The sequence below is a fragment of the Fusarium verticillioides genome, chromosome 3 (assembly GCF_000149555.1).
Source record: "Fusarium verticillioides 7600 chromosome 3, whole genome shotgun sequence".
NCBI classification, from domain to species: domain Eukaryota; kingdom Fungi; phylum Ascomycota; class Sordariomycetes; order Hypocreales; family Nectriaceae; genus Fusarium; species Fusarium verticillioides.
The window spans coordinates 4,183,528-4,205,844 of record NC_031677.1 but is presented as its reverse complement, the minus strand read 5'-3'; the positions used below and the strand labels follow the sequence as shown (position 1 = coordinate 4,205,844).

At 49.7% G+C, this 22,317-nt stretch overlaps 14 protein-coding genes across 14 annotated transcripts; 3 read left to right on the top strand and 11 right to left on the bottom strand.

Moving 5' to 3' along the window:
- Nucleotides 1-205: 205 nt before the first annotated feature.
- On the top strand, nucleotides 206-1,028 carry FVEG_05640 (hypothetical protein; the record flags this gene model as incomplete). The annotated part of the gene is made up of 2 exons (XM_018893886.1): nucleotides 206-470; nucleotides 520-1,028. 2 exons carry the CDS (start codon nucleotides 206-208, stop codon nucleotides 1,026-1,028), a joined length of 774 nt encoding a protein of 257 aa, XP_018750819.1.
- Nucleotides 1,029-1,674: 646 nt separating this feature from the next.
- FVEG_05639 (hypothetical protein) lies at nucleotides 1,675-2,508 on the bottom strand (the record flags this gene model as incomplete). Its single annotated transcript, XM_018893885.1, has 2 exons — nucleotides 1,675-2,415; nucleotides 2,470-2,508. The coding sequence occupies 2 exons, from the start codon at nucleotides 2,506-2,508 to the stop codon at nucleotides 1,675-1,677; spliced, it is 780 nt and encodes a 259-aa protein (XP_018750818.1).
- Nucleotides 2,509-2,525: 17 nt separating this feature from the next.
- On the bottom strand, nucleotides 2,526-3,270 carry FVEG_05638 (autophagy-like protein 17; the record flags this gene model as incomplete). Its single annotated transcript, XM_018893884.1, has 2 exons — nucleotides 2,526-2,672; nucleotides 2,722-3,270. The coding sequence occupies 2 exons, from the start codon at nucleotides 3,268-3,270 to the stop codon at nucleotides 2,526-2,528; spliced, it is 696 nt and encodes a 231-aa protein (XP_018750817.1).
- A 559-nt stretch (nucleotides 3,271-3,829) lies between these two features.
- On the bottom strand, nucleotides 3,830-6,399 carry FVEG_15688 (hypothetical protein; the record flags this gene model as incomplete). Its single annotated transcript, XM_018904881.1, has 1 exon — nucleotides 3,830-6,399. The coding sequence occupies one exon, from the start codon at nucleotides 6,397-6,399 to the stop codon at nucleotides 4,048-4,050; it is 2,352 nt and encodes a 783-aa protein (XP_018750816.1). The 3' UTR covers nucleotides 3,830-4,047.
- Nucleotides 6,400-6,442: 43 nt separating this feature from the next.
- On the bottom strand, nucleotides 6,443-7,006 carry FVEG_15687 (hypothetical protein; the record flags this gene model as incomplete). Its single annotated transcript, XM_018904880.1, has 2 exons — nucleotides 6,443-6,607; nucleotides 6,665-7,006. 2 exons carry the CDS (start codon nucleotides 7,004-7,006, stop codon nucleotides 6,443-6,445), a joined length of 507 nt encoding a protein of 168 aa, XP_018750815.1.
- Nucleotides 7,007-9,184: 2,178 nt separating this feature from the next.
- FVEG_05636 (hypothetical protein) lies at nucleotides 9,185-10,234 on the bottom strand (the record flags this gene model as incomplete). Its single annotated transcript, XM_018893883.1, has 2 exons — nucleotides 9,185-10,158; nucleotides 10,222-10,234. The coding sequence occupies 2 exons, from the start codon at nucleotides 10,232-10,234 to the stop codon at nucleotides 9,185-9,187; spliced, it is 987 nt and encodes a 328-aa protein (XP_018750814.1).
- A 152-nt stretch (nucleotides 10,235-10,386) lies between these two features.
- FVEG_05634 (high-affinity nickel-transporter) lies at nucleotides 10,387-12,050 on the bottom strand. Its single transcript, XM_018893882.1, has 2 exons — nucleotides 11,128-12,050; nucleotides 10,387-11,076 (listed from the first exon to the last, which is right to left on the bottom strand). The coding sequence occupies exons 1-2, from the start codon at nucleotides 11,897-11,899 to the stop codon at nucleotides 10,640-10,642; spliced, it is 1,209 nt and encodes a 402-aa protein (XP_018750813.1). The 5' UTR covers nucleotides 11,900-12,050; the 3' UTR covers nucleotides 10,387-10,639.
- A 127-nt stretch (nucleotides 12,051-12,177) lies between these two features.
- FVEG_05633 (hypothetical protein) lies at nucleotides 12,178-12,887 on the bottom strand. Its single transcript, XM_018893881.1, has 4 exons — nucleotides 12,812-12,887; nucleotides 12,699-12,752; nucleotides 12,415-12,643; nucleotides 12,178-12,363 (listed from the first exon to the last, which is right to left on the bottom strand). The coding sequence occupies exons 2-4, from the start codon at nucleotides 12,715-12,717 to the stop codon at nucleotides 12,249-12,251; spliced, it is 363 nt and encodes a 120-aa protein (XP_018750812.1). The 5' UTR covers nucleotides 12,718-12,752; nucleotides 12,812-12,887; the 3' UTR covers nucleotides 12,178-12,248.
- A 605-nt stretch (nucleotides 12,888-13,492) lies between these two features.
- FVEG_05632 (hypothetical protein) lies at nucleotides 13,493-14,326 on the bottom strand (the record flags this gene model as incomplete). Its single annotated transcript, XM_018893880.1, has 1 exon — nucleotides 13,493-14,326. One exon carries the CDS (start codon nucleotides 14,324-14,326, stop codon nucleotides 13,526-13,528), a length of 801 nt encoding a protein of 266 aa, XP_018750811.1. The 3' UTR covers nucleotides 13,493-13,525.
- Nucleotides 14,327-14,545: 219 nt separating this feature from the next.
- Nucleotides 14,546-16,684, top strand: FVEG_05631 (dihydroxy-acid dehydratase). The gene is made up of 4 exons (XM_018893879.1): nucleotides 14,546-15,049; nucleotides 15,101-15,312; nucleotides 15,360-15,765; nucleotides 15,810-16,684. Exons 1-4 carry the CDS (start codon nucleotides 14,632-14,634, stop codon nucleotides 16,607-16,609), a joined length of 1,836 nt encoding a protein of 611 aa, XP_018750810.1. The 5' UTR covers nucleotides 14,546-14,631; the 3' UTR covers nucleotides 16,610-16,684.
- On the bottom strand, nucleotides 16,619-18,925 carry FVEG_15686 (hypothetical protein; the record flags this gene model as incomplete). The annotated part of the gene is made up of 4 exons (XM_018904879.1): nucleotides 16,619-17,581; nucleotides 17,629-18,622; nucleotides 18,678-18,772; nucleotides 18,821-18,925. 4 exons carry the CDS (start codon nucleotides 18,923-18,925, stop codon nucleotides 16,619-16,621), a joined length of 2,157 nt encoding a protein of 718 aa, XP_018750809.1.
- A 206-nt stretch (nucleotides 18,926-19,131) lies between these two features.
- FVEG_05630 (alcohol dehydrogenase) lies at nucleotides 19,132-20,324 on the top strand. The gene has a single exon (XM_018893878.1). The coding sequence runs from the start codon at nucleotides 19,190-19,192 to the stop codon at nucleotides 20,258-20,260; it is 1,071 nt and encodes a 356-aa protein (XP_018750808.1). The 5' UTR covers nucleotides 19,132-19,189; the 3' UTR covers nucleotides 20,261-20,324.
- Nucleotides 20,325-20,372: 48 nt separating this feature from the next.
- Nucleotides 20,373-20,973, bottom strand: FVEG_05629 (hypothetical protein; the record flags this gene model as incomplete). Its single annotated transcript, XM_018893877.1, has 2 exons — nucleotides 20,373-20,421; nucleotides 20,501-20,973. The coding sequence occupies 2 exons, from the start codon at nucleotides 20,971-20,973 to the stop codon at nucleotides 20,373-20,375; spliced, it is 522 nt and encodes a 173-aa protein (XP_018750807.1).
- A 160-nt stretch (nucleotides 20,974-21,133) lies between these two features.
- On the bottom strand, nucleotides 21,134-21,694 carry FVEG_05628 (hypothetical protein; the record flags this gene model as incomplete). The annotated part of the gene is made up of 2 exons (XM_018893876.1): nucleotides 21,134-21,497; nucleotides 21,543-21,694. 2 exons carry the CDS (start codon nucleotides 21,692-21,694, stop codon nucleotides 21,134-21,136), a joined length of 516 nt encoding a protein of 171 aa, XP_018750806.1.
- Between the last annotated feature and the right edge of the window lie 623 nt (nucleotides 21,695-22,317).

Here is a 22,317-nt window from a genome sequence, read left to right as displayed (position 1 = left end):
TATAGAAAGAGGATAAGATCGGCGTTCATGATATGCCATTGATGGGATGCAAGTCAAGCCTCGAAGCTTGTCTCCTGAGAGTATAAGGCTGCGATGTCCTCCCAGCGCCAAGATCCCTTCAGCTCTGGCAGCTCTGCTTCCTGTTCCTCCTATCTTTCGTTCTGAGATTATTCTTCTTCGGGGTGATTCAATAAGTCTTTTCATCATGAAGTTCACACTCTTCCTCACAGCCACGCTCTTCACTGGTGCCTTGGCTACTCCCCTGGCCAAGACAGTCACCGTTCGAGATGAGACACTTGCAGCTCGCCGTCTGCCGGCCATTGCTACACCCCGCATTGGCGTCACTGTAGTCTCAAAAAAGAAGAAGTCTGCATCTCGCGATAAGCGCTCAATTGGCCGTAAGGACGTGAGCGTGGTCAGCTTACTAGATCGTGTTGCTGAGAAGATCAAGGAGAGATGTGGTGACATCGGTACGTCGAGTATACCTAATTTCACTCCAATTACTAACAAGTGACAAAGAATCTGTTTTAGAGGAAACCAAGGTTGAGAGACTGTCGAAAGACAAGGCTGTGTATAAAGTCGTTGGCAAGATGAACAGCATCAGAGCGACACTCTCCCGAACAGTCTCTATCATAGACAGGACTTCAACTCTTGATCTCTCTCAAGATGATGGCCAAGCTCTACTCAACCATGTCTACTTCATCACAAAGGAGCTGCACAGCACAGTTAAAGACTCCGTCGCTACACTAGGAGGAACAGGAGCTCGCTCCATGTCTCGAGCAACGCACATGCTCGCCGATGTCCTCAGCAACATCGTCACTCTCAACCCCGACATCACCTCAGAAATGTATCGCAAACTATCACCCATCTTCTCCAACATGGTTTCTACCGACGAGGAGGACCTGCAGGTCTTTATCATGAGCTCAGTGACAGAGTTCTTGTCATCCATCAAGCCTGATGATCTTAACTCAGACACTGCATGCGGTTCTGAAGATTGTTCCAACAGTCCAAACGAAGACTTGAAATGAAGGCAAATTGTTTAATAGGTTATTGTGTGTGTAATGAGAAACGGCCGGAATAATGACAGCAACATGGAATGGAGTATCGGAATCTTAAATCATCACGATCTTTACGAAACATTAACTGCATAGCATTTTAAGATCTTAGCATAACTCTCCCTTAATTCACTTTGTCGCAACTACCACATTGAAGTAAACAAACTGCAATTGGTGACCTGTTCCCATCCGTGATAGACACCCACCCATGGATTGATGTTCGTCGTCTACGAGATCTGCATAGACGCTATCAAGTCATTGGCCGTAACTACGGCCCGTGTATAGCTTGTTGGAGATAACACGGGTATCATAAATATGTTTAGCATCAAAGGAAGACGCCTCATGAGTAGCTAGAACTAAGAGTAGCTGCCGTTGAGCCGTCACAAGTGTCGATCGTTGGAAAACGAGAATGATCATTGATCAAAACACGCTACCTTTTGCCCAAAGATGAGTACGAAATCCTTCGAGTGCGTTATCTTGCCACATCTCGCCAACATACCACAACCACCAGCAGACAACAAACTCATAGAAATCAATATGTGGAGTATTATTCCAAATCCCAGATGACCACCCTATCCAAAACGCCATCCCAGCTATCAATACAATCTAACTATTCCCCCTATCTCACCCGTCTCTCACCCGCTCTCGCAAGTCTCTCCTTTGCCGCCTCAACAACACTCCTCCTCAACGGCTGCACCTCTTCATCGCCCTCCTCATCCTCACCCTCCTTCACAACGGTCCACTTCTTCGCAGAACCCTGCATGCCCGCCCACAGGTCCGTCGGCAGAAACTCCCCCACATCCTGCCGAAACGCCTCGCGCGACACGCGGTCTGTCTCGAGGAGCTTGTCCACGTTCTCTTGTGCCTTGCGCCAGAGGCTGCGCACTCGATCGTCCACTGCGCGACGGCGCTCGACTTCGAGAATCAGACTGTCATACGCACTTGCGTAGCGCTCGTAAAAATCCTTGAGCTGCTGCATTTCCTGTAATTTGGCAAAGACGCTCTCCTTCTCCATATCCCATCGTGTTTTAAAGTCTCCCTCGGCCGCGAGGTAGTCAGCGAGTCGATCGCCGATATCGCCCAGAATAGCGTATGCCTGCAGCATGCCCGTGTACGCCTGTTTTGATATGTCGTGCTGTTCCTGCAGCACTGTGTAATCCTGCTCCATTGCCGTGAGGCGCTCTTGTATTTCCTGCACCACGTCGTCGACCTCGCGTGCGTCCTGCACGACGACTTTTAACATCTCAGCTCGGTCTTTCGCCGTTTTGGGTTCGAGGTCGGACACATTGGACTCTTGCTCGGCGATGACGCCTGAAATGAGACCCCGTCGTTTCCTTGGGATTGTGTAGCCTCGGCAGCTCTACGGCGAGCGAGAGCTACGCCGCCTTCTGTCGTTCGGATAGCGGTGACGCACATGTCGAAGTGATGGGTCAGCGATGCGAGAGCTGGCCATGTTGGCTGAATGGTCGACTAGACTCTCGAGGATCTCGCCGGCCGATGGATTATTGTCCCTGGGGTATATCTTGTATGCTGGGCGTATCGGCGACTACTTTCTTCAGATTCCCGGATGTCGTTATCGAAACGGAGTAAATCTCCGTCAAAAGATTGCTGAATAGCCTGGTCGGTGTCAGCGCATGATTGGCGATGCCTTCGCCGGGCAGCTTACCTGTAGCTCCTGGATGCTTTGCTTCATCGCCTCGCGCACGCCATCCACACCTCCTTCATCGATAAAATCCAGAAGACTTCGTCTCTCTTCACCCTTCGGTCTGAAAACACCCTCAACCCCAGTCTCGCGCAGCATCTCCATAGTATGATCAAGCTGCCCGTCAACCAAGTCCATCGACTTGACCAGCTTTCGAAAGTCCTTCTTCCCCCACTCATACGTGCTCTGCAAGCTCCTCCTAGTCCTCACAAGAATCGCCGTCTGGTCCAGTATAGAAGTTCGTAAGAAGCCCGCCTGCGCAGCTAGGATGGATACATCATCATGTGACTGCCTAGCATCATTCGCGATCTCGTTCGCACGGAGAACAAGAGTCATGGAAGAAAGCGATCGTTTCGCGACGAGGAGGTGGTTAACGAGAGTGTCGATATCGATGGAGGGCGAGGTGGAAAGGCGAGATTGTGTCGCTGATCGTGGATGCGAATGTCCAGACGAGGCTCCGGATGAGTCGCCATGACTACGGCGCAAAGAGCTCTTGGAAGAAGAAGAAGCCATGTTGAATGTGTGATGTAGGTAAGGTAATGTTTAGATACTAGTGTTCTCCCATGACTACATGATGGGAGTAATGATAATAGATGGTACAAGAAAAGTCAAAAAGATAATAATTACACGAGATGAAAGAGAAGAAGAAAGTAGAGATAGAGATACGAGACAGACCTGACGGGGGATGGAGAGCTTGAACGATGACGGAACTTGGGGTGCGATAAGCTAGTCTAAGCTTCCGTTATCGCACCCACTTACCATAAAGGTGCCTAGGACCCACACAGTCTAGGCAGCTGACGCCTCCAAAAAAGCTCGGTTACAGAGGCTGACTCGTGATTTCCAGGGACTAACCTGGCCCGTCTAGGCACGTTTAGCGCATGGCCATAGGCTGTCTCAGGACCTGCAATTTGGCAGTTGTCTGTTTGCGACCTGGAGCGTGGAATTTACATTCCTGTTTGTCTTTTGTTTGCACGTGGAGAGGCTGATGCCGCCATTTGTGTTACTTTGTCGCAAGTCTCACATCAATTTACTCAAAATGGTATCATTCAGAAAACTGAAGTTGTTTGTGATTGTGATTCATTGTTCAAAACATTCTTGATATCTCTGCTAAAAAAAGACTCATGTCATCATTCCTGAAAGAATCCCAACACCTGCGCCTATCCTCCAATCCTATTCCCAAAACATCAAATGTTAACCTATAATCTAACGTTATATCATCTCGATACCGTATACCCTCGAGTCATGATCATTCTAGAATCTCTAGTACGCTCTCAAACATAAATCCAAGCCTTATCGGCTAGCAGCAGGGAACTCCAGCCTCCGATCATGCTCATAAGGCGTCGGCGCTGGAGAATTAACCCTCGTCGTAAAAGCAGAGTCAATGTGGAAATAGCTCTGAATAGAAGAATACTTCTCCCCAGATGTATTCTCGTCTTCCACGTATTTACCGTCTTTGCGGATGACGGGGGGATACGACCTTTTGTCATCTTGCTTCGTCTTGGAAGCATCCTTGTCGTCGGCTCGTCCACCGCCCGCGTTGGACTGAGCGTTGTCGAGATCTGCGGCGCCCTTGGAACCCATGCCGCCCTCTAGGAGCTCACCGCCTTCCATCACGGTGCGAAGTTCTAGGTTCTCGTCCTTGGAGTACACGCGCACGCCGACGATGCAGATAGCGTTCCAGGGCTCGGGCATCTTTTCTTCCTCGGAATCGTAGTCGTCTTGGGCGGCGGCTTGGTTGGCTTGTGTGAGGCGAGGCTTGCGAGCCATGTCGTCGCTGCTGTAGAGAGCCTCCCAGTCTTCTACAGGAGAATCGGATGACTCGCCTGCGGAATCGTAGGCAGGGCGAGGGCGAACGGGAAGAGGTTCTTCTTCCTCGATGGGAGCGGGAGGCCCTCCACTGACTGGTGGGACTTCCTGCTTCTCCTCAGCGCCCTCGGCTGTAGAGTCCATAGACTTGGGAGTTAAGTGAGGCGATCCAGTTGAGACAGAAATAACCGCGTCGTCATGATCCTTGTGGTGCTCATCAACGACAACAGGCTCATCCTTGTCTTCTGAGATCTTAATGTCCTCGGTCTTCTTGCTCAGCGCCTCATCGTCAGCCTCTTGAGCCCTCTTCTCCGCTTCAGCAGCCTTCTCAGCCTCAGCCTTAGCCAGCCTCTCCTTCTTCATCTGCTCGCGCTCAGCCTTGACCTTGGCATTGAACTCCTCATCAAGACGGTTCTGCTCAGCCTCCCACTCCGCGCGACGTCGCTTTCTCTTGTCCGCGTTCTTCTTGGTCTGCTGCTTGGTGACGTCGCGGTTGGTAGAGCGCTTCTCCCACATGCGGCGACGCTCCTTCTGACGACTGGCAGAGGCCTTTTTCTGATCCTTCTTCTGGCGAAGCTTGGTAACCTTGTCCATGTGGTCCCAGGCCTTGCTGTGGGCTAGATCATATGCGTAGCCAACTTGAGCGAGCTTCTCATTCTCAGTCCTATCGGCAGCCTCGCGCTTGACGACCTGCTCAACTGACTGACCGTTAGAGTCTCGCTCACCAGTGACCTTGAGGTAGACGACGTAGTTGCCAGCGGGGAGATCAGGCAGCTCAACAGAAACAGAACGATCCATAAGGTAGTTGCCGTGAGATCGGACAATGTAGTCCTCCGCATCGGGGCTGTCCTCGTAGTGAAGTCGGAAGTGAAGACGGAAGGAGTACTGTCCTTGAAGACCCTTGAAGTATCGACCATCAAGCTGCGAAAGGACCAGAACAAGAGGAGAATCCTGAGTTAACTTGATGTGGAACTTTTCATGGTAAGCCGCCTTCCACGGAACATCAACACCAATCCAGCGCTGGCAGCATCGCCAGTCTCGATCGCGGAAGAGTCGAGTACGGTCGAAGTGAGAATATTTCCGAATAAGATCCTCGTAAGAAATCCAGAAAACAGAGTCACTGCCAAACTTGTGGTCCATCTCCTCCTGCACCTCGGTAGTCCACTCCTTAGAGCCATCACTCCATGCTCCCTCCCAAATACCCTTGCGGACCTTACCCCAAGGATTGCGAAGCTTGACCAAGCGCTGGCCAGACTTGAGAGTACGTGCCTCCATGACGACATATGCATGTCCCTCAGAGATGCCATTGCGCTCACCGTAGCCGTGCTCAAGCAGACCAGTAGAAGCGCCAAAGAGGAACTCATCGTTGACCCGTGACATCTCCTTATCCCAAAACTCATCGATATCAAGAATGTCAGACGTCAAGAGCTCAGTGGTAACTCCACCAGAGAGATCCTCGACACCCTCTCCAATCCAGCCACCCGCCAATGACGCATAGTCACCATGAGCCTTGGCGTAGGCCTTCTCGAAGAGAGGAACCCAAGTCTCATTCTGATCTCTGCACTGCGCAAAGAAAAGGGCCTTGGAGCCAGTCTGATACGTCTTGCGATAAACATTCTCGTTATCCTCACGATCGATCTGTTGCAGAAGATCTCTCTGCATAGAAGGGGAGTCCCACAGGGGGGACTTGAGATAGAGTTTATCGTCGATGATGGAGTAGATCCATTCGCCATCTCGATAAAAGACGAAGCCGTAGATGCCGATCTTTGTGTCATGGGCTACGCAGATCCGCTGTAGACCTCCTGGGACATTGGCCAGAGCCGTAAGGCCAGCCATGATCCAGCAGTCTCCCAGACTGCCTTGCTTGACGTCACCACCGCTAACCTCTTTCATGAAGGTGGGGATTCTCAAAGATCTCGTGCACGCGCTTGACGGCCTTGGGAACAGCCGCCTTTGAGCTCAGCAGCGTTGTCCTGTTGAGCTCGAATTTCTGCGACCCCAGGTTGTTCAAGCAGTGACCCTTATCATACTTGAGATCCCAATCCTAGCATCTGCATTAGCGCCAAATTCACACCGGACTACAAACGGACGGCAAACTCACCAAATCCCAACCAGGATCTAGATATCGCATATTCTCTCGCATGCATTCTTTGATGATCTTCTCAACCTTGCGTCGACATTCCTCAGCGGCTCGCTCGTAACCGGCCGATAAGAGCTCGTTGGAATGGTAGGTAGCAGGTGGTTGCACGGGGTCGAATGGGAGGACGGCGAGAGCCTTGTGAAACTTGCGCTTGGAGAACTTCTTCCAGATGCGGTTGATGCTCTTTTGGGGCGGGAGCTTCTTCTTTTTCTTCTTCTTCTGGTCGTTGTTGTTGGTGGTGGCAGGTTGGGCACGAGGCCGACGAGGGTCGTCGGACTCTTCTGATGAACTGTAACCGTGCATTGTGATGGATGTGATATATAGTATAGATTAAAGAAAGAATGGTTTCCCAAGGAGTAGATTTGCTATCTGGAGTGGAAGTGAGGATGGTACGGTGTAAGGTGTTGTTGGGTGTATCTTGTTGAGCTACACAAGATAAGATGGTACACCCTCGAGGGTATAAGAGAGATGAGAAATATGGCAAAGGAACCAATGTCCCGTTGAGAACTGAAAGGAAATCGAAAAGAAAAGGAGGAAACCGAAGTCGGAGGAAAAGAAGCGTCTATATATGACAAGAGTCGAGCGAAGGAAATGGGAATGCTATTCACTGCCGCACTAGTTCCTCCGCCACCACCCATCAACCGAAGTCCCCATCAACCAAGGGTCCACGGACACACGACACGGTCTTGCACAGTACAGTACGACTTGACCGACAGAAACTAGAAGGCCTCGCCAATGTTCCTCACCAGCAAAACAAAGCTGTCGAGGTACAGTACCCGCAGGCACTTAGACATTCTCGAATGGCACCATTTGATGCACGGAGCACCGGACAGTGTGGATTAAGCAAGGGTCCTCCCCATCCCCGGAACTGGAAAGTATAAAAATGTACAGTATGGAGCTAGGACCCCGATACCCGGGGCCTGCGGGAGAGACAGAGACAGGAGGAGAGACATTGTTGTTTGTCTCATCCCAGCTCAACCAAGCGCCCTATTAATTTCACGGAAACGCGATCGTCGAACCCGGTTGCATGGCACAGGGTTGCTGAGAAATTCCCCCTTCTGGCCGCGCTGATTCCAGACCGCTCTCTCTGTTGTGTTGGGGGCTGCTGCTCCTTGGCTTCTTTGGTGTTTGACTTGACGCTCAACCATGTGTGTCTGACACCACGACACCCTCACTTTTCCCGATGACTTTCTTTCTTTGACGACGGACAGTCCGATTCCGTAGTTCAGATGACAAAGCAGTAGTACTGTACAACGAAGCGAAGCGAGGCAAGAGAGGACCGTCGAAACTTCGAAACAAAGATCTACTAATCTTTCGCCATCCGCTATGGGCATGGCCTCGAATATCCCTTTGATCCGATTCGTCAGAAATAGCGAGGCTAGAACTCCTGAGTCGAGTCGAGTTGTTGGACCCGGCCGGTGGGTCCCCAGTGTTTCTAGGGGTCCAACCTAGAACGCTCCTATCCCAGACCGTCAACTCCTTTAAGGTACTTTGGCGAGGCAAACAGTGCGGGGCGCCAGGGACGCCCGCTAGGCCCGCTCCAAGGCTGCAGACAGAACGACTCGACTGCAGTGTGAGTGAGCCTTGTTGGTGATAGGCGCAGCGGCGCATTATCATGCAGGGACGGGCTCACGGACCGACAGTGGGCGGAATACTGTCTTGTCCTGGCTCTCCTGAGTGAGGCCTTCAAGGCGGTGATGCTACCAACCAAAATGACTGGTCATGAACCCCCTTCCTCTTCACTCAGGAGGTTGGTTATGTTATCCAAAGTCCCAACGAAAGGAGCATTGCAAGCGCCTGTACCTGTACACCATTGACTTGATTTTGGAACAAAGACGTCCGGAAAAAGAAACAGAGCTGTTATCACTTATCAGTACCACGCGGTACAACTTTAGTTACACCAGCGATAAGCAATGAGCCTATCAGGAGGCAGAGATTAGGACTACCCTACCTAAGCCAATACCGACAAGGGTGGCAACGCTTCCGACAACGGGGGCGCATCTGACTCTCTCAATCCCCTAGTTACCTTAGCGAGGCCTTTCGGTTGATCAGCCTCAGAAACTGGGGATTGAGATTGCAAATCCGTCTCTCTACCCTGACACGACACGACTCAGCCTGGTCAAAGACCCATTCAGAGGATACAAGCCGGCTTCACGAAAGGACTACCCCGCATTCTCGATCTTGAGACACGTATCAATTTCCATGATCGAGAGAGCCTCGTCTGCTCTTCTCTACGGGCGATATCTATTATGTGTATGCACTCTAGGTTAGGATCTTTGCCCTAAGTGATAAAATATTTAGGTAAATTTAGTTGGAGGTTAGTGGACTCTTTACCTAGTTTATTTTGGCACCATTGTTCAAAGTTTCAAGTTTTCTTGCTCGCTGAGACACACTCTAGTTATGTAACAATAGTACGGCAGCAAAAGGAAATAACGGCGCCAACGAAATACTCTATTACTTTTAAGACGAGTGCATACCAAATTACCCAAATCGTCTTGGCTGGCAATATCCCATGAAAGGGCCATTATGCTGATGCATCTTCATGGGATTGCCATTGACCCTTGGCTGAAGATGTTCCACGGAATAGTTAGGCCGGGCATTTTGAGACACCGTGAAAATGCCATTGCCCACGGCCTGATTATGATGTCCCATGCTTCCCATCCTTATCCCATCATGAAGCTGTCGAAGAGGTGGCAGATGGGAAGAGAAAGCCATATGCCCGTTGTGGGGAGACGGAATGCTATGAGGATTACCGCCATCCACGGGCGTGTTTGGCGAGAACGCCCCCCAGCTTTCGACACTGGACCCTGAGGAAGTCCAAGTCATACTCCCGCTGTGAGGAGACGAAGTGACAGGAGGATTAAAGCCCATCTGCGCCTGCGCCAGCTGAAGATGACGATTCAGTTGTTGTCCTGAATCACGAACAGCACCACCAGGAGCAGCAAACGAGACAGGTACGTTCCGATACTGGAAACCAGCTCTGCTTGGCGGTATATTGACAGGCAATGGCTGTCGCTGACAAGGCACATCAATCTTTGGTGGCTTTGGGGCAATAAACCTGTAATGAGGGCCTTTGGCCTCGTTGGCCTCCTCAGGTTTCACTGTCTTGGCCGCACACCGGCTAGTTCTACCGGTAGGTCGTTTCGGAGGCTCGGGTTCGGGCTCCCTCGCTCTCTTTACACCCCGGGTCTTGGCCTGAGGGACGGCCTGAGGCCTGACATTGGGTGCGGCACTCGGAGCAGGTGAAGACTGGAGGACACTGTCGTTCTCTGTAATTCGTAGTAAGGCATTTACAGTTTTATCATAACTGTACGCCAGTGGGTTGGTGAAGGTTTCTTGTTGGAATAAAGGCAACCTGATGAGAACGTTATATATGGCAAGGTTCAGGGCGGTATTGTCGTCGTCGTCGATGATCTCAACAATGGGAGTCGATTGGCCCTGTAGGTCTTGAGACTCTGAATTAACCTTGTCAGTTGTGGTCGGCCAAAAAGAACATGGCAAAGGATGCATATACTTACCCACTTCACCCATAGGGGTCTGGTAGTGTATCAAATCATGCTTCTGAGTTCATGATATTGATATTGACAGTAATATCGGTATAGATGGATTTGCTAAAGCCAATGATGACAAACTTATTAAAATGATGATAGGAGAAACAAAAGGAACAAAAAGGGTGATTAAGTGCCTTCTTATACCTTATTGATGTGGCAAGTACTAAGGAGTACCTCCTTCATTCTTGTCGAATATAAGCTCATAGTTGCTAATTAGAGTCTCAACACCACAATATTTACCAAATTACCGCAAAGAGCTAAAACCGCATGGCCAATGATGCAAGCCAGAGAGAAGCCGCACGTATTGATATATACAATCTCCACGTATCGACACAGCTAGCTCAATCAGCTTCCACTACCAATCCCATGTCCAGAAATCAAAAAGCTAAACAATTCTCTGTGCCTGAACAAATCCGCCATCCTCACGCTCTGTCGAAGGCGCAGGCGATTGAGCGTCCAAAGAGGGCTCTGGAGTCTGAATCAAGCTTTGCTGTTGCCTCTCCACGCGCCTTCTCCAAGGTTTGTATAAAAAAATTGATCCCAGGCCCACGATCAGGAATACTCCACAGATGCTCCCTCCCACAATATCGAAGTGGTCGCCGATAGAGGAAACTCCATCCCAGAAACGTCCCTGAGGGTCTGCGACGTTCTGTATCAGGGAGAGGACCTGGACGATGCCGATGAATGCTGATACCACGACTGTAATTCCTGTGAGGACGATGGAATAGTACAGGATAGCCACCACGTCTCTTGAGAACGCTTTTGACGTGTATAGGGCCATCATGAGGGCTCCGTCTGTGGTGTCGAGCATGCACATGCCAGCTATCACCCATGATTAACCTCCAACTCGAAGACAGATTCATGGCCACTCACCTGTGAAGAGAATAGGAAAAATTAAAATCAACCAGATACTTGTCCCTTGCACCGCCTGAATGCTCGCAATACCCAGTATCGCAATCTCTGAGCTTGTGTCGAACCCAAGACCGAATACCACGCCTAGGGGGTACATTTTCCAAGGTCTGTCAATAACTCGAAACAACCTTTTGAAGACTCGTGTCAAAAACCCTCCTCCCTCTAGAGCAAAGTGATCCTGAATCTGAGTTTCCTCCTCAACGAATCCTTCGAGTCGAACTTGATTTCTCCGCTCTTGCAGAAGTGTTTGCAAGCGCTGGATGAGCTTGTACAGAACCCAGCCATTTCCTATACAGAGAATTATAAGAAATGTGGCACTGACACTCGTGCCAACTATATTTCCTACGTGCTGAAATCCATCGAACCTTTCCCTTAAAGCGCCGCTCGTAGCTGCGACGACAATGCATGTTACTATGACGATTGTGCTATGACCGAGCGAGAAGAATGTCCCCACTGTAGCTGGGCGCTGACCTGATGCTATGAGACGACGTGTCATCAGGTCAATAGCTGCGATGTGGTCTGCGTCCAAGGCATGGCGAAGACCAAGAACATATGAGAGAGCAGCTGGCGAGATTAGGCGCGGATGGAAGTGCAGAACGATGCCTGCAGCGATCCATACCAGGGCATTGACTGCGATGAGAGTCGCTATAGCAAAGATACTATTATTTGGTATGCCATTGAGGAACTTTGGTTTGCTGAGTGTTTGGAGGCGAGGGATCGTGAAGTGTGGCATTGTGAAAGATTGATGGTTATTGTCAAAGTTGTGATACAAGCTATGGTGTTGAGCTCACCACGAAACAATCACAGACGAAGAATCACAGAAACAACAATGAGAGAGCATAAAGAAGAACCTGTGAATAGAAGAAAAAGGGCTGATATTTTCCCACCCCCACAAACATTCTAGACCATCACAAGTCGTCGTGGTAGCATCATCAAAAGCCGGCGGCCCGTAGTGTAGTAGTGCGGGGTGGGTCAAGCCTTGGCCGCCGGCCGCCGATGTTATCTCGGTGCGGGGTGCACTCTGCATTGCATTATCGAATTCTGATGAGTAATGACGAGTTCCGTGTAAGTCTCTTCTATGCTTATTGGCCAGACGGTTGAAAGCTCTTCTCAAATGTATCCTCATCCTCCTCTGCGACTTCAAAGTCAAAGCGCGTTACATCCTCTGCAAAGGGCCAGAGATATTGACTTGTGACTCTGTAACGCATCAGTTTCTGCTTCTTCTTTGATAAGAGCAGGTAGGTTTACCTGTGATGTTCACTGCTGGCTTGATAGGCTGCCAGCGCAGCTTTGTCGTGGTGAAAACTTAACAGACATATCTGAAAGCCTTTACTCCTCGCAATCGGATCCGTAATCGACGGACCCCCTACTACAAGACGCTCGTCTTTGACGCAAGGTAATGTCTTGAGGGTTTTGAGTTCTTTGACAAATGTCTCGCGATGTGACTCGTCGACATCTGCACGAAACTTAAAGAGAACTGTGAGGGTGAGTCAGGAGGATAAGTTACTTTTGAGGCGAAAGAGGAAACGTACCAATGTGAACGACTGTCATTGTGGAATGAGTGAGTATTTGCCAATTGCTTGTCTCTGTGTATGCGATGTAGGTCAATTTAAGTGTCTGGGGCTTGGCTTGAACTCATACTAACAACCGGAACACCAGGACGGGTTTGCGCCGCACGGTGGGCCAAGAGTCGGGGGAAAGCCGCCTACGCAATTTGGCCGGTGTGCCTGGAATTGTGTAATCAACTCACCGGGAAGAAAAAGTATGTGTTATGCGATGAAGTTGAAGCTCAGTTGCCATGGGAGACCAAATGACCGTCAGTGTTAATGTAACGGTAGGTATTGCAGCCAACTCACTAACACGCAGAACTGCAGACCTCAAATTTGGCATCACCAGATATTGCACATATTCCCAACACAACTCCATCAACTCGCTTTCTTTTTTGGGCATTATACTTTGCGTACTATGTAGCAAGCCTCGTCGTTCCATCTCATTCTACGACCTTATTTTCTGTTCGAATAACTCAGATGATGTCTGTCATTTAACATTCACGCTCCGTAGGCACGATTATACTTCCCAAGAAACACCGGAACCTTCTCACGTCTGCACACCAATGCAAGCAACGTAAACCGGCATGCTACGTGTAGTCAACAAGTTTCATTGGATAAGAATTCTTCCACGTCATGTAGCTCCGGGGCTGAGCTGGAAACTCCATTCAAGCTTGTATATCTACACGACTTAAATGCCCTCACAAACTGTATCCCATGACAAAAACTTACAACCTTCATCTCAACTCAAACTACATTCCATCAAACCTCAGCTATATCTCAAAAAGTTACTTCCTCCGCGTCACCAAGCCCTAAGCCCTCCCCGTAGAGCTCGTTATCCCTCCATCAACCACAATACTCTGCCCAGTAACATATCTCGCCTCATCAGCCGCCAAAAACACAACCGCACTCGCTACATCCCACGCATCCCCCATCCTCCCCATCGGAACCTGCTCCTCCCTGCCCTTACAAAACTCCTCATACCCCTTCCCAAACCGTTCCGCCAGACTCCTCGTGTACGGCGTGTTCATGAGCCCAGGCACGACCGCGTTTAGGCGCACGCCTTTAGGAGCGTAAATAACGGCGGTGGCTTTGACGAATTGTAGAATTGCTGCTTTGGCGGTGTTGTAGGCTACTTGGGGTTTGCCGATGTATCGGAGTCCTGCGATGCTGGAGATGCAGATTATTGAACCGGTATTTTGAGATTCCATTATTGGGAGGACGTGATGGCATGCGAGATAGACGCTCTTGAGGTTGATGTCCATCTGCGAGTCCCAAACTTCCTCACTCATAGATGCAGGACCTCCGGGTTGGGACTGTCCAACACTTGTTAGAAGGATATCGATCCGCCCATGCTTCTTCATACAAGCATCAACGAGCGCCTTTACAGAAGCTGAGTCTGTAGCATCTGTGGCGATGATATCGCATGTTCCACCCTCTGCTTCGATAGTCTCTTTTGTCTTTGTGGTTGAAGCGAGGGTTCTGTTTCCGCCAAAGATGATAGCTCCCTGTCGTGCCAAGGTCACGGCGCATGCTGCACCGATTCCCCAGCCCTCGGTGCCTGTTTGGCCGAGACCGATTATGAGGGCAACTTTATTTGAGAGGTTGAGCATAATGAGTAGAGAGTCAAAGAAACAATGCAAGGATACCAAGAATGGTAATTTCGTACATCATACTGATGGCCCTTTTATTATATCTGGCTATTCTCTTGAGTTAGTGTGTAGCGGGAATCTCCCGTTGTCGTGTAAGTGCTCCATCGGCCATATTGCGTGATGCCCGACGCGGGGTCATCCCGTCTGCACCTCCAACGCCGATATGTGATCATCGCCGCGGGGAAGAGTAATACATAAACACTGATAGGCCTGTACTCAATCCCCTGTAATCATATCTTCCTCCAATACTCGATTCTTTGCTCAAAATGTCAGACCCCAGGAAAACAGTGGTGAACCCAGACTACGACCTCGACCAGCCCATCACATCAAAAGTCGGCCTCCGCCAAGGCCTCGCCTCCTACGGCGATCCTCACTTCTCCCTCTTTCTCCGCAAGGTGTTCATCAAAGCCCTCGGCTACAGTGAAGATGCCCTCTCACGCCCCATCATTGGAATCGTGAATACATACTCTAGCTTCAACCCCTGCCATGCCAATATTCCTCAGCTCATTGATGCTGTAAAGAGGGGTGTTCAGCTCAATGGCGGGTTGGCGATTGACTTCCCTACTATTAGTATCCATGAGAGCTTCTCATCGCCGACGAGTATGTATTTGAGGAATCTGATGAGTATGGATACGGAGGAGATGATTGCCGCGCAGCCTTGTGATGCTGTTGTGTTGATTGGTGGTATGTTGATCCTGGGAGTATACTGAATGATGGTGATACTGATTGGGATAGGTTGTGACAAGACTACACCTGCTCAACTGATGGGAGGTATCTCAGCAAACAAGCCCATCCTTCATCTTGTCACTGGCCCAATGATGCCCGGTAGTCATCGCGGCGTGCGCATCGGAGCTTGCACAGACTGTCGCAACAACTGGGCCAAGTACAGAGCAGGAACTCTTGATATCGAAGATATTTCCGCTATCAACGATGAGTTAGCACCAACTGTGAGTTCTAATCATCCAGCTCATGGCCCCAAGTCTAACAATACCAGGGAGGAACTTGTGGTGTCATGGGCACAGCATCTACCATGGCCTCCATTCTCGTTGGACTCGGCATGATGCCTTTTGCTGGCGCCACTGCCCCAGCTGTATCAGCAACAAGGTTGCGAATTGCAGAAGCCACCGGAGGACTCGCAGTTGCAGCTTGCAAAGACGTTGAACGGCTGCGGCCGCAAGCTTTGCTCTCGCGGGAGTCGTTCTTAAACGCCATCACGGTACTTCAGGCAATCGGCGGTTCAACGAATGCTGTAGTCCACCTGATGGCTATCATCGGCCGCCACCCCAAGGTTGCGGGCACGATAACATTGGAGACCATCGACGAGATTGGTCGCAAGACACCGTTGCTGGTTGATCTGAAACCAAGTGGTGATAACTACATGACAGACTTCCATAACTCAGGTATGTCATTCATCCTGCTGTGGAGTTACCACTAACAAGTTCAGGTGGTATGCTCGCTTTGTTCCATGAACTCAAGCCTCTGCTTCATCTCGATGCATTGACAGTCACGGGCCGAACACTAGGAGAAGAAATTGCCCACAACTCTCTGATCCCCGTTCCTCGAGAACTAAGTGTCATTCAGCCATTTGACAGGCCATTATATCCAGCGTCTTCTTTGGTAGTGTTAAAAGGCAACCTGGCCCCAGGGGGCGCCATCATGAAAGCCAGTGCTTCCAAGTACAGAAAGCTATTACAGCATACCGGCAAAGCCGTCGTTTTCGCAAACTCTGCGGACATGGCAGAGAGAATCGATGATCCTGATCTGGACGTGTCACCCGACAGTGTCCTGGTTCTCCAGAATATTGGCCCAATTGGAAACCCCGGTATGCCAGAGGCAGGCATGATCCCCATCCCAAGAAAGATTGCCTCTCAGGGAGTATTGGATATGCTGCGTCTATCAGACGGCCGCATGAGTGGAACAGCAGGTGGAACAATCGGCCTGCATATCTCCCCAGAATCAGCAGATCCCAACTCCCCGCTCGGTATCGTCAGGAACGGCGATCTCATCACACTTGACGTCGAAAAGAGACAGCTCTCTGTCGATCTATCTGACGAAGAAATATCACAAAGGATCCAGGAGAGACTCAAGATCTTCCAGCAAGCTGAGGGTGCTGCCACACCATGGGTGAAGAGGGAGAGAATGAGAGGTTATCGGGGCTTATACATGCGGAGCGTGAACCAGGCTGAGCTGGGAGCTGATTTTGACTTTTTGACTGCAGAAGGGCCACAAAAGTCTCAATACTAATGAACAGGTTTAGATTGAGTCTGTTGGAATAAGGCCTTGGAACAAGTCGCGAACAATGTTATCCAGATTTGTCGACTCGGTTGGCTCAAAGTATTCCGCGAATGTCTCGTTAAGTAACCCTTCGTAGAATTGGTTCTGCATGAAACCCATATCATCATCCATATTCAGGTGAGATGAAGATCCCTGGATGCCGTTGAACTCCTGCCCCAAACTCTCCCATGCATCTGCTGAAAGTGTAGGATCAATCACCTGTTCATTGACCTGTGGCGCAGAGCGGTCACGCAAACCCTCCGATCGCCTATTCTTCTCTCGAATGTATCGAACAGTCGATTTTCCAAGGTTATCGAGAATATCGCGACTGTGTTTGGCGCCAGACCAATGCTCACCTGTAGCACCCAAAATGCTGAGGGATATGCTCAGGTCAGACATGAAAGCGTCTACACCCGTAGAGCGGGCGATTTCCGACACTGACTGGATGCAGTACAGCAGAGTTATGGAACTGAGAACAAGCCCGTGGAAAGTAGTCCAGTTATGAACAAGCAGGTTCTTCTTGTACAACTGATCAAATAGTTGTAGGCTTTCACGAGCACTTTGGTGACACTTTATCAAAGCTTCTTTGGGTGGCTTAGGTATTGCCGGGCTAGGTCTCAATAAAAGCATCCGCAGACCGTGGTATCGAAGCTGACAAGTCGTTCGCAGATATAATACCTCAGGGTCACCAAGACCTGGTATCTTGTCTGACCACTCATCCAGTCGCTGCAGCATGGCGTTTTGCCAGTCGTTGATGTTGGTCACTCTAGGATAAGCATATCTAGGCGTGTCTCTTATGATGCTTTGCGCGATGTATTTGATCTCCGAGTTGAGTTTGGCCGCTTCGAATAAGTGAACCGCAAATGCCATGTCACTGGATGGCTCGGTGATTTGCTGTTGCCTCTGACTGAAAAGCTGTTCGTCAGACAGACCCAATGGCATCTTTCCCATTAGCAGGCGCCATGAATTAACAGTATGGGCAAACTTACACGGAGCTCGCACCCTTCATCACGTAGTCCAATTGGTCGACCCATCATCGTCGCAATGATGCGGTCGAAGGAGTAAATGACCCAGAAGATCCTGGCTCGCATCTCCTGATTGAACAGGCTGTGATCTGGTCCCATGCTGATGTTCCTCTGGAGACCTTGATCGACCAAGGCAGCGATGCAGTGATAGTTGAGATACCAGACATTGAGACGAACGCATGGGCTATGTATAGTAAATATGAGAAGTAAGACAAGACACTGAATGCCTTTGAGTGAGTTTTCAACATTTAGTTCGTCGAGATACTGTAGCGCGGAGAGACAGTACGATTCTGCTGGTATGCGAGCTCTAGTCCGAGCAGAAAGTACAGCAGATCCGATCGCCAGAACCATAAAGACCTGGAAGTGGGCGGCAGGGTCCTGGTTCTCTGTATCATAAGCCATATCCAGGTAGTCATAAAACCGATGCTGATGTAAAATTGGATATTGTAAGTTGATAACGCTGAAGTAGGCCTCACATAATTGCATTGCCGTGTCTCTGGGCGGGAGTGGAAGTGGCCCCTGGAGAGTTTCAACCAGCCTTATAGGAAAGGGAGCGTTGCGATTGGCGCGACCGACGCTATCATCTGATTTCGATGCAGAGTCAAGTAAGACTCGTGCTAGGAAATAACCACTGGATGGGCCGATATATCGTGGATCTTGGCTTGTAGCAAGGGAGACCAGTCCAATCTCGTGGGTCATGGCACTTGCTCCCGTAGGTTCCGAGGTAGATGTCACTGGATGAGATACTGATGGCTCATTTCCAGAATTTCGAATAATCTCAGAGTTCTGTTGAGCGGGCTCAGGGGCTGAAAGAGTAGAATTGTCTGCAACTTCAGAGCTGGTGTCGTTCCAGGCTTCTCCTAGAACAGGCGGACCTTGGGATAAGTCGACGTCAGGACAATTCGATCGAACAATGGACTCTAGCCAATTAATCCTGTTCGTCAAAGATGCGATGTATCTATTTCGTTGGTTAATAAACCATGATGGTGCTCCAATGATCTATAGTCACATACTGGCGAGGTGCTGCATCAGCACGGGTCGATTTTCCATCGACACATTCAGCGCCAGCGCTACGACAATTGCTACAGACCGGCAACTCCAAATTACACTAACTATTGCCTTAGAACAATTCATCCAACTTTGGTGCTAAACGTACCTTTCTTTTCAGGCGCTGGCACCGAGAACAAGCCATACGTGTCCTGGGAGCACTCCGATCAGGCAAGGAGGGCCGCTTCCCATTAGAATTCCTTGTCCCGGTCATTTTCGTAATTCCGCCGGCAACGGATCGAGTTTCTCGGCATGTATTGATGATCTGAAGGTAGGGGATGGAGATGCGAGGATGGCAAAAATCCGTCGAGCGGGGAGATGCCGCTTTAACGCCTTTGAGAGAACGGGCCTTCTCCGCTCGTATTTCCGGTGACATCTAGTACTAAAAGAATGGAGAGGATCACTTCACATCAGAATTAACAAGTATCGAAACATCTCACTAATCTTTTATGCACTATATTGAATTATTCAATCCATCATGGCTGAAAACCAAGACTCTCAAAAGTTCCCAATCGCTGCCTCAGAAGCACGACGCTTCGTCGAAGACGTCCTCAAAGCCAACGGCATCCCCTCTGAGAATGCCTCCATTATCGCCCGCTGCCTAGTCGCAGCCGATCTCCGCGGCGTTGACACACACGGCATGAACCGCATCCCTTCTTACATGGAGCGTCTGCGCCAAGGCGTCCTCAACGCCAGCGCCCAGCCAATCCTCACCCAAGTCACTCCCGCCGTAGCCCAAGTCGACGGCCAGAACGGCTTCGGCTTTGTAGCTGCTCACAAGGGCATGGCTGCTGCGATAGAGTCTGCAAAGGTGTTTGGGATTGGTATGGCGAGTATCAAGCACTCTAACCATTTCGGTATGAGTGCTTGGATCGTGCAGCAGGCTCTTGATGCGGATATGATGAGTTTGGTGTTTACGAATTCTAGTCCTGCGCTTCCTGCGTTTGGTGGGAAGAGTAAGCTTATGGGTGTTTCGCCTATTGCTTGTGGTGCGCCTGGTAAAGGGCCCATGGAGAACTTCATCCTTGATATGGCGCCTTCTGTGGCTGCGAGGGGGAAAATCTACAAGGCGAAGAGACGGGGTGAGAAGATTCCACTGGACTGGGCTCTCGACGCTGAGGGTCGTCCTACGGATGATCCTGAAGCTGCTCTCGGTGGCGTCATGCTACCAATGGGTGGCCCCAAGGGTTCTGCACTGTCAATCATGATGGATGTCTTCTCAGGAGTTCTATCAGGCTCAGCATTCGCTGGCCATGTCACTGGACCCTATGATCCTTCCAAGCCTGCAGATGTTGGTCACTTCTTGGTAGCTATCAAGCCTGACCTCTTTATGAGCCTGGATGAGTTTAGAGAGAGAATGCAGTACCTTTACGAGCGTGTCGTTGGGTCAGAAAAAGCTGCTGGTGTTGAGAGGATTTACTTCCCTGGTGAGATAGAGCAGCTGGCTCAGAAGGAGAGGGAAAAGACTGGCATCCCGCTTGTGCAAGCTGAGATTGATGCTTTGAATGCTGAGGCGAAGAAGGTTGGGGTAGAACCACTGAAGTTTTGAGCATATAATTGTAACATTTTGATAGCATCGTGAAATTGGAGATCATTTGTTTTAAGAGAGAAGCCAATGTGATCAAGTTATGCGTATATCGCCTCCTCTCATGTGTTCAGCATCAATCGTCGAGTGAGGAGCCATCGTTTCTCTCAGCAGATCTAATGAGTCTATTTAGCTGTAGTTAGTTTTTCTCCCCCGCTAATCCGTGTATCTCATTGAGTCTTTGGCTGTGATCCCTTCACATACTTAGTATGCTGTCCAAGCGTAACCAACTTGAACCTCCCATCCTTCTCAACCTTGGATATCCTAATCGACGTAAACGCCACACTGCCCCCAACTTTATCCGCCGTCGAGACAACCTCAACCGTATCTCCCAACTTCGCAGTGCTCAGATAACTAATATGCATATCCACACTCGCACCAGTCGTCTCCCTCAAATCCCAACTCGCAATAGCCAGACCGGTTGTGAAATCAATGATGGTAGCTGATACAGCGCCGTGCAAGTTTCCACTGCTGTTTAGATGGTTCTCATTCAGTACGAGGCGTGTTGTTACGCTGCCCTGCGTTGTGCTGATGAGTTGCGCCGAGGACATGATGAAGTTGTAGATGGGGCTTTTGGCGCGCAGACGGTCCATGAGGGATTGGACGTGAGCGGTTCTTTGGACTTCTGAGGGGTCGACATCTGGGGTCTGAACGCGAGTCGAAGGCGGCTCAGACATTTTGAAGAAATTGAAGCTGGGAGTGTTTTTGTAGAGATTGTTTATGAGTCTTATTCTTGAATAGTTCGTCTAGCTGAGTTCTTAACAGAAATTTCCTCATCGGGCAATTCCCGCCCCTCCTTTGATGAATATCCTCCCTTCTCGCATACCAAACTCCTACCTAAACCTTCTCAAAAACATCCTTCAGGTAATCGAAAGCACCCAGTGGAACACCCTGTGTGCGCATGATGCAATATGCACTCGTGAGGTGGAAGTGAAAATTGGGGATTACATATTCGCTCACATATCGCTGGCCCGTGAAGCGAAAGTTTCCCATCTTGCTCTCCATAATAATCTCCTCGTTCTCTTTGCCGTTGATGACTTCAGGGTCTACACCCTCCAGAACTTCAATTGTGCGGGTAATGCGTGCTTGGAGCTGTTCGAATGTTTGCTCGTCGTCTTCGAATGTAGGAATGTTTTGGGCGCCGAGACGGGAGGCGAGGAATTTGGCTGTGTTGGAGCAGGATTGGACTTGGTAGGGGAGTCTAACGAGTGTTAGTCGGGATTCGCATGAGAATCCAGTAACATACCCTCTCATATCGGAAATCAGACGGTATGTAAGAAGATCTTCATGCTTGATCTCCTTATCATCACAGAACTTTGCGCCCTTCTGGAGCATAAAGGACAAGTTCTTGAGGTACTTGACCAGCACGGGAACACTTTGCTGGTAGAGGGTTGTCATTTTACGGCCTAAGGATTGGTGCACTAGGATATCTGTTGTTTCAACTACCATATGGGCATAATGCCAGAATATATACCAACTCTCGACCTTTTTCCTCTATTCGCCCGGCACAATCTAACATATCGCTTCTAGGTACTTGGGAGTCCGGAACGCTGACTGCAGCGTAGGATTTAGTTAGCGCTTATTTGAATGAATTTTGACCACCCTTGAAACGTTTAAGACTATTCGATGATGCTGAGATGTTGTACACCGATGCCCTACGGATGTAGCACCAGGTTACAGTTCTCTCCCACCAGGCAGGATGATCGGCTGACGGAACTTAGGCGCTGTGTAAGCTGACAGAGGATGCATAGATCCTCCTATATTTATTTTATACGTATCTTATTTGTCATCTGTAGTGATTTCTCGGAAGGTCGGCGCATATATCAGACTTTGGCTTGCTTGGATGGATGTCGCTGGCCGAAGGGGTACTCTCGCACATCAATAGCCTTCTTGGTACTACTAGACAGTCATTCATACCCATTCGACAGCACAACGCTTATAATATGCTGGAACTTTACCATGTAACGTCTGAGTATCATCTAATTGAATCCAACTAGCCTGAAGTCCCGCGTGATGTTGTT